This window comes from Nicotiana sylvestris, chromosome 7 (genome assembly GCF_000393655.2).
Source record: "Nicotiana sylvestris chromosome 7, ASM39365v2, whole genome shotgun sequence".
NCBI classification, from domain to species: Eukaryota; Viridiplantae; Streptophyta; class Magnoliopsida; order Solanales; family Solanaceae; genus Nicotiana; species Nicotiana sylvestris.
In genome coordinates this window covers 114666417-114687647 of record NC_091063.1, presented here as the reverse complement: position 1 = coordinate 114687647, position 21231 = coordinate 114666417, and the positions used below count along the sequence as shown (strand labels likewise).

Sequence of the window (21231 nt, the reverse complement as noted above, 5' to 3'; positions counted from 1 at the left end):
ATCTTTTTTTAATAAAGTGCTTTTATCGGCTTCGCACCGAAAGAAAGTGAGATAATTTATAGTCACATAAATATCTATGATTTGTTTAAAGCAAAAATCTTCATTAAGAATCTTTTCTTTTCCTTAAATTTCATGCCTTTTTAAAATACTCATACATATTTGGACAGACGTTGTATAATTAGGGGCAGACCCACGTATTACTTGAACCCGCTTTGTTTTTCAATACCGTATATATTGGTAAATTTCTGGGAAAAACATTATAAGTGATAAATTTGAACCCTCTAGCTGCATACATGATCGCTGTAAAAGTGCTCGTGTGGGTTCAAACTTTTCAACAAGGTCATGTGTTCGAACCCGGCCTTCAGATTTGTGTGTATTTTCCTTTTATTTCCTTTCTGTGTTTCAAAAATATGTGTTACGGTGAGCCTAGTAAGCTTGCAGGTCAAATTAACCACAACTTGTTGTAAATTTATTACTTAATTCAAATCTCCAATTTCAGCTATTTGTCTTTTCCTATTTCACTTTATATTTTTTTTCTAATTAAATTTAATAAAATTACTCTAAAGTTTATTTTACTTCAAAATTTAACCCTTCTACAAAGTAAATTTTCATTACCTCTTTCATAAAATTTGCTAAAACATGCAATTAATTTTATTTGATGAAATTATTTATATTTTCTTAGAGAATGTTGAAAGTTTTTATTTGTCTTATTAAAATTCTACTTTAGGGTATAAGCCCCTTTCCTTAATTATTGGTATTAATTTAGTTTTATTTGTATCTCTTTCATATTGCCTTCTATTCATAAATAATAGTAACTTGTTACTTTCTTTTCATAAATGGATATTGTATTCTGCCAAATTTGTTAGAGTTTATAAACTTTAAATTGCTTAAATTGATTTATTTGTTAAAATTTAATAAATCTTGGATTTGCTGAAGTAAAATTTGTTAAATTATTTAAAAAATAGAATTAAATAGTGTTTTTGTACTTCTTTAAGAATATGTGTGACCTTTAAAAATATAGAGGCCTTGAATTTAAAATGACTTCAGTTTAAGATCACGGTATGAATAAAAATGGCAATAAAAAATAAAAGATAAAAAGATATGCGACCAAATCCCGCTTGTCGTGCCCGATACAACTTATACTATTGATTACCTCCATCTTAGACTGAACCCGCTTGCGTAAAATCCTGGGTCCGCCACCGTGTAAAATATAACTTTTCGGACCGTTTAACTGACGTGGTAGCTGTAAAATACTACTCCAGTCGTTGAGATGAAGTTGCTCCTTTCCGCATGAAGAGAGGAGCTAACACAATACTAAGTTTGATATTTTCTAAATATAAAAATGTACAATTGACCCAAAACAAACTAAATAATGAAAGAACAAGTTGACCTTGAGACGTGCGCACCAAGTAATGTGTGGAGGCCAAAAATCTCTGACCCATTCAAAGTCTTTCATTAGTACAGCCGTATCTAACTAATTAATGACACAACCTCTTCTCTTTAGTAAAAATAAATGCATACTCCTACAAAATATTCACTAAGTTTTTTTTTCCCTTCCAATTTATGAGGATTTATAGTGTTTTCACACTTTCCTTCTAGCATAATTCGAATCTAGGACCTAGTAGTCGTGGATAAAGTTACTTTTACCAAAGTCTCACTTGTCGGCGTATTCACAAGTTAACATAATTAACCAACCTCAATTGTAGGTTATTTCCACACCGCCAGCTCGTTCATTTTTATATACAAAGTGTGCAGGCTATTGTTTTGGCTGCTTTTATTATACTTTATCTAATAGGAAAACAAATCAGCTTTAGTTGCTTCCCCATTAATCTTGCATACTGATAATATATTTCCCTCTCACTAGATATAGACTTTTATAATTGTTTATTCTCGGTGAAATTTGGCTAAACTCTTTAACTACTTGATTCTGACCCAAATTTCTTTCTTATCAGTAAATTAAACTGCTATTGCATAATTCTAAAAGGAATTACTTTCACCAACCTCACCGCATATTAGCTAGAGAACTTGTCATATAGCCTGAAAGTAATAACTATAGGCAGCTTCCCCAAAAGTTTAAAATAAGTATCTAAAAAACTTTGCCATGTGGAATCAATTTCAGCATCGAATTGACGTGTAAATTAAATAACTATAGTATATATAGAGTCTATATGAGTTACCTTTTGAAGCGTGAACGAAGTGTTTCTATCACTTTGGCTTACAGTTCCACAACAACTCTGTTAAAACACCACTACCAACACGATCATGATCCCCAAACGTTCCACAGTCTTCTACTGTACTAGCTGTCACACCTCTTTTTTCACCTACACCCCCCGCTAAGGGGCGTAAAGGGAATTTTTTCCAATTAAAAGACAATCGAAACGGGATTTTATTTAAAGATTCAGAGTCGCCACTTGGGAGATTTGTGGTGTCCCAAGTCACCGGTTGAATCCCGAATCGAGGAAAAGAATGACTCTGTATTACAGTCCGCGCACCAGAAATCCGAGTAAGGAATTCTGTTAACCCGGGAGAAGGTGTTAGGCATTCCCGAGTTTCGTGGTTCTAGCACGGTCGCTCAACTGTCATCTTTGGCGTAAATTATCTGATTTTAATAATTATGAGTCTATGTGCAAATTTTAACTTTTAACCACGTTTATCATAGACCATTTTTATCGAGAATTGCAACATCGTGAAAATATATCTCGAACCACGTCACATCACTGTACCCGTGATTACCGACATATTTCGACTCTGTCGAGATTTGGATTTGGGTCACATAAATGTATACCCGAGTTTGAGAAGATAAATTTAAAGGCGCGCCCTAAGCGACTAACGTGGTGTTATTTTGGGCGAGGCCGTGAAATTTTGCTAAACGGCCCGTCCCGGAATCTAAACAACTTCACAAACACGTATAGAGGACCCCGCAGCTTGTGCATTTTTTGTTTGGCGAGGCTCGTCTCATTTTTATTTTAAAGGGCGTCCTATAGTGACTATGTTTTCTATTTCGTTTGTCTCTAAAGTAAATGAAGAAAAAGGTCCTACTTTATTTACATACTTACGAGTTATTATAGTTGAGTTTCGAACATGATTCGTTAAATCTAAAATGAACGTAGTAAGAGCAATTTATTTGACAGTTATGGGCCCAGGTTCGACATATAAGGGGTAAAACCGGACCTGGGCCATACTACTTCAAATTGGACTTAGTTAATGGTTTCTATACATATTCATAATTTGCAAAACTAAAAATGGTTTCATTTTGTTAACAAATTTTTACCAATTTAAAGTGATATTCTACTGGAATGAATGAACCTGAAAAATCTAATTTTTTATCCTAGACCACTTAGATGCTGAAATTAACCAATTGAACTTGTTCTTACGAAATTAGATAAGCAATTTGTTAACTGAAATAATTTAAACTATTGAATAATCGACCTATGGCCTGATGTGTATTTGGAACATACTTTTAAACAAAATAGACTGAAATGACAAAACATTACTACTACATTATTAGTCTTTATTAACTAAAAGCATACAGAAGGGGGGGGGGGAATTTACAACTAAATTACTATAGAATAGGCATGTCCAGTTATTACATAAACAAACACCTACATGACTCTAATGAAAGAAAGGTATTCTAATGTACATACAAACAAATAGACAACTATAATGAATTTTAAAACTTCAACTCCTCATTTCTTTGTATTCATGCTTCAGGTTTCAGCCTACAAGAACCAGTGTATCAAATTTGTGTACCTGGTATTTGGAAAGCAAAGAGAAGAAGAGGAAGATCAGTGCAGAAAAACAGCAGTAGCATACACAGTCACAACAGTACAACAACAACCAGTAGACAAGTAGCCAACAATAACAGTAGCAGAAATCCCAGGAGCAGATTGAAAACAAGAGAATAACCCCAGCATCTCAATAGAACAGAGCTTGAAAAACCAGCAGAAATCCCAGAAAATTCCAAATTCAAACCAAACAATACCACAAAGCAATTATAGTCAAAACAGAAGATAGGTAGGTGTAAAAAAACTGTCTTTCTGATCGTGAACCCTCAAAGAAGAAAGCAAACTCAAGCTCTTTAACGTAAGCTTAGCCCTTAAACATTTACTCTATTCCTCACTTAGTAAGATAACATAGCCTATATGCACTCTCCTCTTTAGTTCTGAAATTTCTCCTAATTTTCAGTTCTCTTTTCCCTCTCTTTAAAATTCTCTCCCTTTTTTTCAGTATATTTTTTTTTCTGGTTCCTCCTCCAATTTCCAGCCTCAACACCCTTTTATATAAGTTTGCCCTCCCTTTCCAACTTACTGCCCGAACCCTTTTTCCACTAAATCAGAATTTTCCACTTAATCAGCCACTAAGGAAAGCTTTTTCTTAATTTCAGCCCCTCCCAATTCCTTTTGGTCCCCATTAGTGTATTAATTTATACCCCACTAACAAAGCACTAACACTAAAATATATTCCTAACTATTTCATTCCTAAATCAACTCTGAAACCCCTTAATATTACTGACTTCCTAAATGTAGCTATTCAAATACATTAAGACTTAATTCTGAAATCTATTTAACTAACAATTAACCAAAACTGTTTTGATTACAGCTATAACCAATTTAGCTAGTACTTTAAGGCAGAAAATACATCAAATATAATGGTTCCAGGGATTCGGAACAATGCTCATAATCAAAATAGAATCTGAATTAATCGGATAACTAACAATTTGAAAACTTTAAACAACGGAATGCCGAATGATTCAAACTATACGAACGACCTAATCAAAGAAGCTTAATTAGTCGATTACATATCATAACTGACACTGAACAAATTAGTAACAAAGAAATAGGCAATTCGGGTAATTTCATTGTTCTTGACAGAATCATGGATTAATTAACTAATCGACGCAACTCATTAATCAATTACATGCATAATAATTACAACAAATATAAACAAATGACAGATTTGGACCAAATAAAAGGGTCTATTGGAGATGAAACAGAATTAATTAAAAGAAAAGTAGAAAAATCAATAAATTACTAAAACAAGCAACGAGATATACATAGAATACATGAACAAAAGAAAGAAAGGAAAAATACCTCTGAATCTTAAAAACAAAAATGACCCAGTCTCGAACCGGACTTGACTTCTTTGATGTCGAACAGACTTTAATCGAAGTATTCTCAACTGAGAATACTTCGATTAAGGTCTATTAGACCCCAACCCTTCATTTAATCGGACGACCTCCAAGGTTCTGGATTTTTTAGGGTTCATACAGTCGATTTGGGGCTTGAAGGTTTCTGGTTAGATTCGAACCAAACCAAGCTTGGTTTGGTTACAAGTGAGGTCAGTGGAGTAACTGGTATGAATTTGGGGTGGGGTGGGGTAGGTTTAGGTTATGCTCGAATTTTCGATTGAAGATTCGAGAAGTTGTAGGGTGATTCGAGGTGAACAACCAACAGATCTGTAACGAGGGTGGTTAGGGGTGATGTGGTGTTAATTAGGGACTGGTTGGTTTGGATCTGAGTTTGGCTCGAATCTTCAAATGAAGATTCGAGAAGCTCCAGGAAGATTCGAGCTAAACGGTTACCAGATTTGGATCGAGGGTGGTCAGGTGGTCTTAGAGTGTTGCTTTGGTGACCGGCAGCGTAGTTGCCGCCGGGTTTCAGGCGAGGGGGAGCTAGGGCGGCTAGGGTTTGGGGGGGCATCGTCTTAGGGACGATGATGAACAGGAAGACGAGGGGGGGTGTTTGGTTAGGGGGTTGGGTTAGGAGATTGAGTTTATATAGGGGAGGGGTGTTTTGATCTTGGCCGTTGGATCAATCACGATCCACGGCCTGGATTAATTCACTTAAAGGGGACGACACCGTTTGGCTTAAGTTGGGGAATGGGTTGGCCTGGGGGTGAAGTGGATCGGGTCATGTTGAGGCCTTGAGGCTGTTGTATCAAAGAAAATGGATGGCTCAGATTGATCATTTGAAACGGTGTCGTTTCAACTATGCAGGGCTGAACTGGATCGTTCGATCCAGTTTGATCAACGACTCAGATTTGAGACTCCAATACGGCATCGTTTGGATTAATTGCAGGTGGACTGGATTTGACCGGGTCTTTTGGAATGTTTGGGCCTGATTTTTTGGTCTAAATTTCTGGCCCAGATCTGATTGGCCCTATATTTTTAACTCTTTTCATTTCTTCTTTTAATTAATTTAAACACAATTCATAATTAAATTGTAACAATCAAAAAATAAAACTACATAAATATTAATTAACACTTATAACAATTAACAAAAAAAATCACACAATGACAACAAAATAGAATAAAATGCATATTTTTATGATTTTCCTTTTAGAGTCAATTAATTGTTTAATTCATTCCTAAATACATAATTAAATCCTAAATATGTATGCAATATGTATATATATATTTTTATTTTTCAATTAACTATAACAAAGTAAATATTTACGGATAAAAACACAAATAATTATCCAAAAAAAATGCCACGCAAATCCTAAAAATTGTACACCAAGAAAATTTGTTTTATTTTTTGATTTCTTTTGGAGTGATTTTCGTGAAGCAAAAATCACGTGCTCACACTACCCCAATAATATTCGGAAAGAATATTTTGTGTGGAAAAAATTTCAAAGAAAAAACACCAAATATTCGACTATGGTAAAAAACCCATGTATATATACACACGTTTTCAAGGTTAAACCCTTTCAAAATTTATTGGGTTTTCTTCTTCACCAAAAAAAGAAGAATTTTTTTTATTTTCAATTATTTAGACACAAGACCACAAAATTAATTAACTAATAAGGCTTCCTATTATGGAATTAATTTCGAAAATGCGAAATTAACTTTTACCGTAGTAATTACGAATTATTCTACTAAACATTCTAATTGCACTCTTTTTAGTTCAGTTTTGAAATTATTTCATAAAATTTTATTTTACTCCCCATGTTAAGATTTAGATACTAATTAATTAAATTAAATTTCTGATAAATTAATTTATTGATTACTTCCTTTAGACTTTCGCTTAATTTATTTCATTAGGATACAAAATCCATCGGCCCGGTTTATAATGAAAAATTATAAGCTTTATAATGCTATATCATCAATCTCAAAGTTGAGGCATGTATTCTATCAACTAATTATTATTTCACCAGTATATATTATCATTGTCCAATTTACCAAGCTTGTTGACCCTTAAAAGAATCTCACCTTTTAATAAATAAAAATAATAATAGCATATACAATTAATAATAATTATATAAGAGTAAGAGTATAAGTACATCGAATGGACTGGAGAATTATTTTATAAAGTCAATATAAAATACTTATCTCTACTTGATCTCTGCAATACATACAAAATGTATTAGCGCAGGAAGTCAAAATTTTAATCATTCCCATAAATTATATTTAATCTTGTGCCACAAATATTCTGATGATTTGTTCGATTTCATCATTGATTGTGAACATAATATTTATATCTTATAAGAACTGAAGTTTTAATATTCTGTGTACAAGCTAAATTGTATACACCAAATTATCTATTATAAGCAAAGGACACACAGACGAATACATGATCTATTTAAAATAAAATTTTATTGAATAAAATAAATAAATAATTATTCCACAAAAAATATTATAGCAAAACACATGGTTTATAGTATATCCAAATAATCTCCCACTTAAAGTCATAACCATATGTCTACAATCTTAACACCCATTCTATCTACATGGCTATCAAAAGTCTTATGTGCCAACCGGAAAACGACATCATCTCCCATATAAGGCCTCATACGGGATACTAGACTTTAATAACATAGGATCTCAATATATCCTCCAAGATCTGAATGGTTCGCTCAGACTGCTTACCCATCTAAGGGTGAAACGCAATACTCAACTCCACCTGCTAGCCCAATTCATGATGAATGGCCCTCCAAAAGTGTGATGTAAACTGATTGTCTCAATGTGAGATGATAGACACCGACACACAATGCAGGTGAACAATTTCTCTATGATAGATCCGAACCAACTGCTCAGAACTGTAGGAAGTCATGAATGGAATAAAATGCGTAGACTTGGTCAGTCCATCCACAGTAACCCAAACAACATCAAATATCCTCAAGGTCCATGACAACCCTACCACAAAATCTATAATGATATGCTCTCACTTCCACTATGGTATATCTAACATTTGAAGAAAACCACCAATGTTATTCTTCATCCCCCGCCACTAATAATGCTGCTTCAAATCAATATACATCTTCGTAGCACCTGAATGAATTAAATATTGCAAACTCTGAGCCTCCTCAAGAATCAACTTCCTTAAACCATCCATATTAGGAATACACCCTGCAGCCTCAATACACCATCATCACCAATAGTCACCTCTCTAGCACCACCTTGTGGCACCATGTCCTTAAAGACAAACAAGTGGGGATCATCATACTGACGAACCTTAATGCGGTCAAACAGGGACGATTGTGATATAACATAAGCAAGAACCCTTCTAGGCTCCAAAATATCTAATCTCACAAATCTATTGGCCAAAGCCTGAATATCCGTAGCTAAAGGCTTCTCCATAGCTGGAATGAATGTCAAACTCCCTCACACTCTCGGCCTTTCTACTCAAGGCGTCAACTACTATATTAGCCTTCCCCGAATGATAAAGAATAGTGATATCATAATCCTTTAACAGCTCCAACCATCTCCGCTGTCTCAAATTCAAATATCTTTATGTATACAAATGCTGGAGACTCTGATGATTCATATACAACTCATAAGATACGCTATATAAGTAATGCTTCCAAATCTTGAGCGTGTGTACAAGAGTTGTTAACTGTAAATCATGTATTAGGTAGTACTTCTCATGGGGCTTCAACTGATGCGATGCATAGGCAATCACCCTACCTTATTGAATCAACACACATCCAAGACCAACCCGCAAAGCACCACAATAGACTGTGTAAAACTTTGATCCTGAAGGCAACACCAAAAGTGGAGCCGTAGTCAAAGTAGTCTTGAGCTTCTAAAAGCTCCATACACTCGTCAGACTATCTGAAAGGAGTAACCTTTTGAGTCAAATTGGGCAATGAGTCTATGATAGATGGAAACCCCTCCACAAAGCGACACTAATACCAATCAAGCCTAAGGAACTCCTGATCTCAGTAGTGGTAGAAGGTTGGGCCAACTCTGAACTGCTTCAATCTTCTTCGAATAAACCTTGATCTCTTCACTAAACACCACGTGGCCTAAGAATGCCACCAAGTCCAAACAAAACTCACACTTGGAGAACTTAGCATACAACTTATTCTCTTTAAAAATCTGAAGCACGGTCCTCAAATGCTGCTCGTGCCCCCCAACACTACAGGAATGTGCCAAGATATTATAAATGAACACAAGGACAATGAATTCAAATAAGGTTGGAACACACTTTTCATCAAATGCATGAAAGCTGCTAGGGCATTAGTCAAACCAAAAGACATCACCGAAAATTTATAATGCCCATAAAAGGTCCCGGGGGCCGTCTTAGGAATGTCCGAAGCCCTAATCTTCAACTGGTGATACTCTAATCTTAAGTTAATCTTCGAGAACACCCTAGCACCCTGGAGCTGATCAAATAAGTCATTAATGCGAGGTAATGGATATTTTTTCTTGACGATCACCTTGTTCAATTGCCTATAGTCAATGCCCATCCTCGTTGATCCATCCTTCTTCTTTACAAATAACACTGAAGGTGATACACTAGGCCTGATGAATCCCTTATCCAACAACTCTTACAATTATCCCTTCAACTCTGTCGTAACCATGTGATATGATAGAATAGATATGGGCTAAGTTCCTAACATCAAATCAATACCAAAATCAATATCCTTATTGGGTTTCATGTCCGATAGGTCTGGAGGAGAAACATCCGGAAACTCCTTCACTACTGGAACTGACTCAATAGTAGGAGTATCAGCATTAACATCTCTAACAAAGGCTAAGTACGTCAAACACCCGCTTCTCAACCATCCACTGAGCCCTCATAAATAAAACCACTCTACTATAAGTATGCCCAAAAGAACCTCTCCATTCTAGCCCTGGCAACCCTGATATATCCAACGTGACTATCTTAGCATGACAATCAAGAATACCATGGTACGAAGATAGCCAATCCATATACAAAATCACATCAAAATCCACCATACTAAGCAATATGAGATCAACACTAGTCTCATAGACCCTAATGGTAACTACACAAGACCGATATAACCACAACAGAGTCACCAATAGGTGCAGATACATGAACAAGGAATCAAGAGAACTACAGGGCAAATCCAAATGTGATTCAAAGTACGATGACACACAGAAATATATAAAACCAGGATGAAATAGAACTGATGCATCTCTATGACAGACCGCAAAATAATACCTATGATAATAACATTAGAAGCCTCCACCTCGGGTCTAGCTGAAAATGCATAACAACGAGCCTGACTTTTACCTCTAGGATGCCCCCTAACTGCTTGAGCTCCCCCTTATGGGGCTGCTGGTGTAACAACTCAAACTGGAGTCACTGCCTAAGAACCATGTTGTGCTGCGCCTCTACCACGCCTGGGCAATCCCTCTTGATATGCGCTACCTCTGCACACTCAAAACAACCTTGAGTTGAGAATGGATACTAAATTTGAGTCTGCCTTTGATAACCTAAGTACCCAATGAAAGAATCATGAACTGAAAGAGTACAGTAGGAACACTGCGCTTGTAATGCACTAAATAAATACTATACCGGAGAATCACGAGAGGGCTGATAAGATAAAGGAACTGGCATTCTAGGATGGCCTCTCCTAGAATGATCCCTACCTCCAAATGAGGTACCACTGAAATTGCCAGAATGTAGGGGCTTCTTTCCCCTTATCACCATGGCCTCCCTACTTTGGCCTCGAATGCGCTCACTCTTGCACGCTATATCCACAGCCTGAAGAAATGTAGTACCAGTTTACGCCTCCCTATCCATAGCAATCTTGATACCAACTTCAACCCCTCAATGAACCTCCTCACTTTGTCAACCTTGATGGGAATCAGAAAAGCTGAATGTCGAGATAATTCAGTAAATCTCACTCATACTCGGTCACAAACTATAACAACCCGCCCGATCATTTTAAAAATTTACGCCCCAACCCCCTATTAACTGCTTTTCCCGTATTTGTTTCTGCTATTTTGATTCACTGAGATGTTTGGTTTTGAGTTTCGAAGTGTTTTGGGACACTTAGTCCCTAAATGAGAGCTTAAGTTTTAGAATTTGGACCATAGTCGGAGTAGTGTAAAGATGGACTCGGAATGGAATTTTGTCGGTTCCATTAGCTCCATTGGGTGATTTCGGGCTTAGGGGCGTATTCGGATTGTATTTTGGAGGTCCGTAACTTATTTAGGCTTGAAATGCCTAAAGTTGAATTTTTGAAATTTTCGGTTCGATAGTGAGATTTTGATATCGGGGTCGGAATGGAATTACGGAAGTTGGAGTAGCTCTGTAGTATTGGATGTGACGTGCTTGCAAAATTTCAGGTCATTCGAACGTGGTTTGATAGACTTTTTGATCGAAAGCGTAATTTGAGAGTTTTTGGAGTTCTTAGGCTTGAATTCGATGTTAAATTGGTGTTTTGATGTTGTTTTGGTCGTTCCGAAGATTTGAACAAGCTTGAATGATGTTCTAGGATTGGTTGGCATGTTTGGTTGAGGTCCCGGGGGCCTCGGGTGTATTTCGGGTGCTCAACGGGTCATTTTTGGACTTAGAGAAATTGTAGAAAAATTGCAGCAGCCCAGTTCTGGTTTCCTTATTCGCATTCACAAGTGGGTTCTCACATTCGCAAAGAGGAGCTGGGGTTGGGGGAGGTTTAATGCTTCCTATTCGCGAAGGTGCTCCCGCGTTCGTGAAGGTGGGAGGTCTTATACCTACGCGTTCACGGTGATGGTCCCGTGTTCGAGTATGAGAAGGAAATTGGTCATCGCGTTTGCGACCAGGGCATCGCGTTTGCGATGAAGGAAAGCTGGGCCCAAGCGGAGTTTTACTTTGCGAATGCGAGGGTCCTTCTGCGTTTGCGAAGAAGGAAATACCTGGGCAGATTTTAAAAACCCAAATTCGAGGGTTTAAGCCATAATTCATGTTTTGGACTTGGGAACTCGGGAAATTGCAATTTTTGAAGAGATTTTCACCTGGGCGATTTGGGTAAGTAATTCCTACTCGGTTTAGACTAATTTTCATGAATCTACACTTAAATCCATCATTAAATTTCGAATTTATGGTGGAAAATTGGGGGAAAGTTCTTAGGCCTAAATTTCGAGTTTTGATTGGGGATTTGACATTGGATTTGGATAATTTTGGTATGGTTAGACTCGTGAGAGTATGAAAATTTTGAAAATATAAATTTACCTGATTCCGAGATGTGGGCCCGATGGGCATTTTGGTCATTTTATCCATTTCGCGTATTAGCTTAGAATTTATTTGTGAAATCAGTTACTTGAAGCTATATTTACATTATGCAATTGAATTGACTAGATTTGGGCCATTCGAAGTCAAGTACTCGTGGCAAGAACGTGGTTTCGGGTTGACTTTGAGCCGGTTCAAGGTAAGTGGCTTGCCTAACCTTGTGTGGGGGAACTCCCCTTAAGATTTGGTATTATTGATATTTGAAATGCCTTGTACGTGATATGACGAGTGTGTACTTGTACTAATTGTTGAAAACCCAGTTTTCATTAAGTAATTACAATTATGTTTCTTCTTCCCGTTTATACTACTTGCAATTTAAGCGTGTTGTTAGCTTAGGGAAACATGTCTAATTGACTTAATTGCTTTACTTTCTTAAACTGCCTTATTTGGATTACGTACATCATGCTAAGCTAGAAATACATGTTTTACCGTGGTATGAAATTTGAATTGAACTGTGTATTTTTCTTGTTGTTGCTGCGTGTTTACTTTGGGACTACGGGACAGTATCCCGGAAGATCCCCCTGTATGTTTACTTTGGGACTACGGAACGGTATTCCGGGAGATCCCCCTGCACATTTACATTGGAACTACGAGACTGCACCTGGTAGATTCCCCTTGTACTGAGTATTTACATTTGGGACTATGGATCGGTATTTCAGGAGATCACCTCGCACTATGAGTTGGACTATGGGAAGGTAACCCGGGAGATCCACTAGATATTTATATTTGGGACTACAGGACGGTATCCTGGGAGATTCTCGGTTGTAATCTTTGTGTTGAGCTGTATTTCTTTCTGTATTTACTTTGCCTCTGTAGTAGTTGTTGTTGTCCTTCTATCCTGTGTTACTTTTATTGTTGCACTTATTTATAGTGTCTTGTTCTACACTGTTAAAACCTTGTATTTCATTTAACCTCAGTAGGGCCCTGACCTTCCTCGTCACTACCCGATCGAGGTTAGGCTTGGCACTTACTGAGTACCGCTGTGGTGTATTCATGCCCTTTCTGCGCATGTTTTTCATGTGCAAATCCAGACAGCCTTATCACACTTGAGGTGAGGTGATGTTAAAGAGATTCTGAGGTATATTTGCCGCATCCGAAGACCGAAGAGTCCCTTTCTATTCTCAGTATTAGTATAACCCTTCTGTATTTTCTTGTTGATAGACATTTCTGGAGTTAGAGATTTTTATATAATCTCTTAGCTTGTGATTCATGGGGTTCCGGATTTTGGGAAGTGTTAGGTTGAGATTTTTGTACTGTTATATGCCAGGCGACATCTTAAACACTATTTCATTTTGTTATTTTGGTTTTATATTATTATTTTTCTGCAAATTATTTATTTTCCGCATTATTAGGTTTACCTAGTTGTAGGGACTAGGTGCCATCATGAAAGTTCACAGAGGGGCGAACTGGGGTCGTGACACAAACAAACAACCCTACTGAAGGTGCTCGAACTAGCCACACATCTCCTCTCTCTCTATGAGGGGAAAGAATTTCTCTGAGAAGAGGTGAAAACTGATTCCAAGAGGGAAAGTGACTATGCTGGCCTGCTACGCTCATAAGACTGCCACTACCTCTTGGTTGTCCCATTAAGCTTAAAAATAGTGAAATTGACCCCATTCGACTCCGCCAAACCAAGATTCTACAGATTCTCTTGACGACCATCTAAGAAATCATATGCATCTGCTAAAGGACCACCATCAAAATGTGAAGGATCCGTCTTCTTGAAGCGATCAAATCTTTTCAGATCCTCCTCAAACATAGGGGCCTCTAGTATTGGCCTAACAACAACCACGAGAGGATGTCCCGCAGTCCGTACTACTCCCCGTGTCTAATAAACAACAACAACCTGCCCAAGAGTGTTAGTAGCAGGAGTTTGTACCCACTCCCTCCCCCCTCCCCGCCCCCTCATGAGAAGTAGTCGGCACCACAGGAAGTACCCTAGTCGGTGCCAAACCCTTCATAAGACCAACCAAATGAACAAGAACATTCTCAAGTACTGGGTAGAAATAAATGCCTCGGGGACATAAGTTGGTCCAACTAGCTCACCCGGATAAAAAATTTGCTCCTCAACTGGAGTTACTGGTGGCTCCATGATGGCTGCTTTAGTAGAGGCTGTAACTATGACAGGTTCTCCACACCTACCTCGGCCTTGGACCCTCGTAGCCCTAGCCCGAGGTGCTAGCCCCTGCCAAACTGCTCCCTATGAATGTGTTCTCATCATCTGCGAGAGAATAGAAGTATAAGGATTCAAACTTCTTTTCAATAAAGCCGCACGATAAAGAATGAAAGAGAGAGAAGTTTCCTAACATCCTATAGCCTCTCAGAGAAAAGTACATAGGTCTCTGTACCGATACACAAGACTTTATTAGATATGCTCGTGACTCGTGATACATATACAACCTAGAGCTTTGATACCAACTTGTCATGGCCTAAAATCCTACCTTAAGGCCGTGATGGCACCTAGCCGCACTTGCTAAGCAAGAAAACTCACAAAATAAAGTCCATTAACTTTAATTAACAGAGTCATATTAAAATTAAGACATAAATAGTTCCAAAATAGTAACAATATATGATATAATCATAATATGGCCTAAACACGATCAATATAGTGCAACCCCCGAGATAAGGTGGCATAAGTATATGAGCAACTACAGAAATAGAATAAGTTTGTATACATAACAATGTTGTTTTAGATACAATTAGATAGTAAATAGTAAAGGAACTAAGATTGGGACACTGCGTAATGAATCCATAGAGTGTAGCTCAGCTTGAGTCTCTGTGATACCGCCTATGCTCAACGGGAGGCTCCACTAGCTCCAACCTGAGTATATGCACAAAAGATGTGCAGAAGCGTAATATGACTATACTATAATCAATACCTAGTAAGTATCAACTCTAACCTCGAAGAAGTAGTGGCGAGACTAGATGCATCTAAATACCTACAAACATAGATATAAATAACATAACTTAGCAGTGAAACAGTAAATAATTTCATGAATAACACGAATCAGCGATATTAACAATTGAAGAGTATAAAGCATGCTTTTTCAGTGCAAGAAATAATCATAATGCTACTCAGATTTAGTACTTAAATATAGCATGACCAAACAATAGAGTCGGGGCTCTCAACTAGCATATAAGGATGTCAAATAATAATTAGCATCTTAATGAATGCATCTAAGTGGTTTAGAATATCTATGTATGCTCAAAGCGGTATAAGATCTATGTACCCCGATACACTATCCATGTATCGCCAAAACTTGATATAAAATTCATGTATCGACCCGATACAAAATCCATGTATTGACCATTCTCACATGGCCCAAAGTGACATGGGTAATCACCCGACTCCGGAGGGACAAATCCAAATCCAAGTACAAAGAGAAGCTTAATAGCTCACTCATAGTCAAATATCTTATCATCAAGTCCTCTGTGTCACTACTGTATTTCATCAGTACGCCTTACCTTCCATGACAAAATCCTCAGTCCAAATTAAATATCCATATATAAAATATATGCATGTGTTCAAGGATTGTAGATGAAAAATACACAAAGGACTTAATAAAAATTATATGGATGTATGCACATAGAATTTCTATATGAATACAAATGATTTAAACAATTCAACATATCAAGAATAAGTTCCCGTACCTTCACAAATAATCATAAGCCTATGCAATAGAATGAATAATTAAGATAAAAGAAATCTTATTAACTGTTGGCTTCTGAAGCGACTGTGTTGAAATAGAATACAACATCGATAAGAGAGAAAGATAATCTTGCTAATGAATAGAATAAGAATACAACAAGTGATCGTACAAGGTTATGTGTTATTAGATGTGTGTTACAAATGAGCTAATTGAAGTATTTATAGCCTAAATGGGATGATGTTGTTCCAAGTTCTCAGTATGCATGCTTGGTATGCTGTTAGTGGGATAACGAGATCCTCCCTAACGACAATCGTAATTGCAGAATAGATGGAGGCTAGGATCTCAGGAAGGTTATAAGTACAATTGCGTTTGGCACTAAAAGTATTTCATCCGCTCCGGATGTATGCTCTTCCGATTGCTGTTGTTTCAAACTAAATAGGTAGTCTCGGCCACGATTCTTTTGCTCCCGGGTCTTGACTTCCATGCTCATGGGTCCGTAACCGCTTTAATTTCTTGTCATCGTTTTGCTGTGTCACACGGTAGAGCTGAATTTTACCAATATAGTGTTAAAATATTATTGGGCAAAAAAAAAATCGTATCAACTCGGGCACAGAAAAAAGTAAAATTGAATAAAAAAAGTTGCGACAATTAGAAAGAATTGCAAGAAAATACACGTGATTTTATACCATAACAAAAAATGGCCGATGTTTTTAAGTTTTACCCGACCTAACTCATATTGTGCATATTTTGGAAGCACTAGCAAATTCAAAATATGTATTCTTACAACCATTGCTTCTAAAAGCTATGGAGTTAAATTTGTATTCTCACCGCCATTTCTTTCACTTTCTCTTCTTCTCACATCTTCTACTTATGCTTCAAGGGCCATGTATTTTCTGCTTCTCCTTCTGTGTCACCTGGTTGCAGTGTAAGAAAATTGAAGAGTAGAGTCCACCATTGAAGGTCATTCAAAGCTTTGCTTTCGAAATAGAATTTTTTGAGTTTGTTAGTTGTTTGGATTGAGTGTTGTTCTAATTGATTGAAAATATCAAAAGGAGTTCAAAATTTAAATGTGAAGTGATTTGGAGTAGATTTGAACAAGATTTGAGTTAAATTTCAGAAAAGACGTAAGGAATAAGACGAAGTCAGTTTTTTGTATAATTATGTATAATATTATATAATAATGTATATGAGTGTATAAATACATCTTATACACTATTATATACTTTTATACAAGCGTATGTAGACGAACTTCTTTCACGATTTTCAGTTGCAATTCTTGTTCAAAACCAGTCCAAATCTCCATTAAATGACTTCAAATTTTATGTACAACCTCCTTATACTATTTCTAACAAGTCTAAATAACACCCACTCCAAATTTCTCACAAAATCAAATTCGAAATTTAAACCCACATATTTAAGCTTGCTAAAAATCTAATTTTCACTACCCAAATGGATTTGGTTTGTTGAACTGATATTTGAGTCACAGCTAGTGATTCGAAAATTAACTTAAAAGTTTGATCAATTTTTTTTTAGAAATTAAATAGTAATTTCGAAAACTTATTGGAATTAGATGTTGAATCTTAGCTTATTATTTTTGGGCTAATTAGTTATAAATTGAAATATGATTTATAAAATAAAAAAGTAGGGAGCCTTATTTGCGTGAAATTTTCCCCGGGAAATATGGGGCTCTGCTTGGCAACTTCTATGCTTCTTTCTTACGTAACGGTTTCGTCTGTGCTTGCGTGTCTTGTGGGGTTCAGTTTGTTTGATTTTTCATTTATTCTCCTTTGTTGGCTGGTGGGAAGGAACTAGGAAAGGAAAAGAGATGGACTAGAGGGGCTGAATCTAACAAAGTCTTCTCGTCCCTATCTCATAATTTGGCATCTAACCAAATGACCCAAAAAAAAAAATTAGTATCTAAAGCGACGAAGTTATCCACTATCTTGCACTCAAATTTACTGCAAAACTTGCTAGCTAGGCAGACAAATTATTCTCAATATACCAGAATCTTGAAAGATTACAATCTTCTAATTATAAATAAAACTTGAAATTTTTTGATAAATAATGAAGAAAGAAAGAATCAGTGTCATATATATATGTCATGAATTGGGGCTTTACATTCGTATCCTAAAGAACACACCCCATAATAGTATACATGAGCTTCTACACTGCATTTCATTGAATTTACAACCAGCAAATTTCCTAGGCAAAATGTACACACACCCGCAAAAATGTAAAAGTAGATATATGATGGATTGACAAATGAAGTGAAACCAACATATTCTTTTATGAAATTTCGATTTCATGTTCGAACTCTCAAGATGACCAAGAGAATTCAATTCAGCAGAGCAATGTCTCCATAAACATGTCATCTCGAGGCTCGTCCTTTGCTCTGGAAAATACATTATTGTCCTGAAGTTGGTTTTCATATGAATCCTCTGAATTTACATATCCTGAGAAACCATTATAATTACTAGGCTTGTGCAACATCTCTAGTGTAAAGGGAGATTGTTGTGGCCTTATACTTTGCAATGGAATTTGAGATGTGACAGAAGGCCTTATGGCCATGGCATTGGCACCATTGTTGTAAGTAATGTTTGGTGCGACAGGTCGGTTTATGCCACTGCCCCTAGCTGCTGGAACATCATGGTTGTGTTTTCCTTCATAAGTTGTTATCACTGATCTTATATCTTGTGATGCTCGTTCCACATGTTTTCTTACTGGACATCCTGGACTTGTGCATTTGTAGTAGCTCCTATTACATTACATAGTGAAACAAATTAGGTTGATTCTAAACAAAATGTGAGACAAATTTATGAAAGGTGAGGAGGTTTTAGTTTTACCTTGGATTAGGATTTCCTTTCACTACTTTTTGACCATACTTCCTCCATCTATAACCATCATCTAGAATATCAATATCACTTGTTGTTTGAACTACAACTCTAGGTTCTCTTACTGTTCTGCTTCCTGGTGCTGATAAACCTTCACTTTCGCTTTCTCTTTTCCTGAAAATTTAATGTTAGCATTAGCCAAAAATTCAATAACATAACAGCACTACTTGGTGACATGATGGTTTTTCTTACCATCTTTTTGAGTCTGGTTCTTCTTCTTCATTATCATCTCCTCTTGACCTACTCTTTTGAGAGCTTTGCTCATGATCATGATCATCATCACCAAATGAAATGGAAGAATTCTCAGGTGTTGCATTTGAACCATATGACTGATGATCTGGGATTTCATTAGTTTGTGTACTGTAAGGTTGGACGGTTAAAGAGGAAGCTGTGGATGAGGATCTCCTAGTAGACTGAGGCTTTGGATGGTTGTGATTACCCTTGTACACAATTTCAGTAATTTGTCCATCTAAAGACCTCTCTACTTTTTTCTTTGTGGGACAATTTGGGAAAGTACATTTATAGTAACTTCTTGGATTTTCACTACCCTTCACTTGTTTCTGCCCATATTTCCTCCAATTGTACCCATCTTCTGATCTTTTCTGCTCCCTTATACTCTGTGATGATTGGTTGTTATATTGGTTGCTCTGACCATTATTTTTCAAGCTCTGCATAGTGTTGAATTCAGTTCTTCCATTAGCATTTTCAGATGATTGATCATTCTGATTTCTTGATTCTTGATAATTCCATGATTGTTTCTTCTGATTGTGCACAAGAAAATAAGAGGGTCAATTAACTTTACCAATTGACAAGTCAGACACAAAAATAATGAGAGTTCAAAACATACCAAAGGGACAAGATTAGTTTGGGACGGAGAGACTGATGGAAAAGATTGTCCAAATTGGGGCTGGAAAGAGAAATCAGAGTAGTTTTTGTCTTCCTGTTTGACACCCTGATGGCGGCTGCTCTTCCAGTTAAAAGCCTGAGCTGGAAATGTCCCTGTTGTTGGAGATGGAAGAATCTGCAATAACATTTTTTAACATCAATAATCCAATGAAGTAACAGAAAAAAAAGCAAAAAAGATAGTGACTTACGTTGGAAGCAGACAAAAGAACAGGAGAGTCCAAGAGTTCAGTAGGGCTTAAGCCAGGAGGAATAGCAAAGTAAGAGGAAGGAGAAAAAGGAGGAGGAGAAAGGGGTAGTGAAGGAGGTGGAAGTGACTTAAACTTGGGAACTCCAGAACCAGTTCTCTCTGCAATCCTATCACCAAGTCCTTTGCTCTTTGTTGGATAATCATCAGAAGCAAGAAGTTCAGTGAATGAAGAAGTCATGAATGAAGAAGATGAAGTTGGAAAAGAGAAACTTGAATTCTGCATAGATGATGTGTCTATGATTGTTGAGGAAGCTGCCATTATTGGTTTTATTAGAAGAAAGAGAGAGAGGAATGAGGATTGGATTATATGATGGTCTTGACTTTGTGGGAGTGGATGAGAAATTAAAAGGAAAAATGAACACGTATTCTGCAAGGCGCTATGCTGCTTTTCCATATTTCTTTTGTTAGATTAAGTGGATTTAAGAATCTTCCAAGTAGCTGCAAAGGGCTTTGACCGTGGAAAATGTGATATATACTGGAGAAAGTTCTAAATTATATATTTTTTAGAAATAAAAATAGGGGTTTATTTATGAGTCAAACTTGGTGGGTTTGACTGTGATATAGATACAATATTACAAAAGAGAGAGGCTGCTATGCTATTACACCATACGCGCTATGTCACTGTCCTTAATACTATGCCCCTGCCTCTACTTGATTGATACACAATCACGGGCGGACTTTTTTTCTTTTTTCCTTTTTCCCTCTCTCTTTTCAATTTTATTTTTACTATTGAAAATTGGTGTCACGATTCAAAATTCATTAGTCGTGATGGTACCTAACCCAACCTGTTGTATAAGATAAAATCGGCTCACATTAAATACTCGTAGAACAGAGCAACACATGGAACCAGAGACAGATAAAAAGCGAGACATGTGGAAACCAAGACATGGGCAATTGCTCTGGTTGGCACCGGAAAGCCCCCGAAGGGAATATTGCTAATAAAGACAAATGAATGCCTACCACCCTATGGAATTCAATGAGAAATATTATGCAGTATTAAATACACAGTCCATTACAGAGAATTTTGGTATTCGTAGCCTGCCGTTACTCATTCTTCAATAACCCCCATAATT

General features: G+C 36.8%; 1 protein-coding gene across 1 annotated transcript; it reads right to left on the bottom strand.

Annotated features, from left to right (window-relative positions):
* Nucleotides 1-18179: 18179 nt before the first annotated feature.
* On the bottom strand, nucleotides 18180-20620 carry LOC104237924 (WRKY transcription factor WRKY24-like). The gene is made up of 5 exons (XM_009792159.2): nucleotides 20100-20620; nucleotides 19853-20026; nucleotides 19198-19766; nucleotides 18958-19119; nucleotides 18180-18869 (listed from the first exon to the last, which is right to left on the bottom strand). The coding sequence occupies exons 1-5, from the start codon at nucleotides 20550-20552 to the stop codon at nucleotides 18455-18457; spliced, it is 1773 nt and encodes a 590-aa protein (XP_009790461.2). The 5' UTR covers nucleotides 20553-20620; the 3' UTR covers nucleotides 18180-18454.
* Nucleotides 20621-21231: the final 611 nt, after the last annotated feature.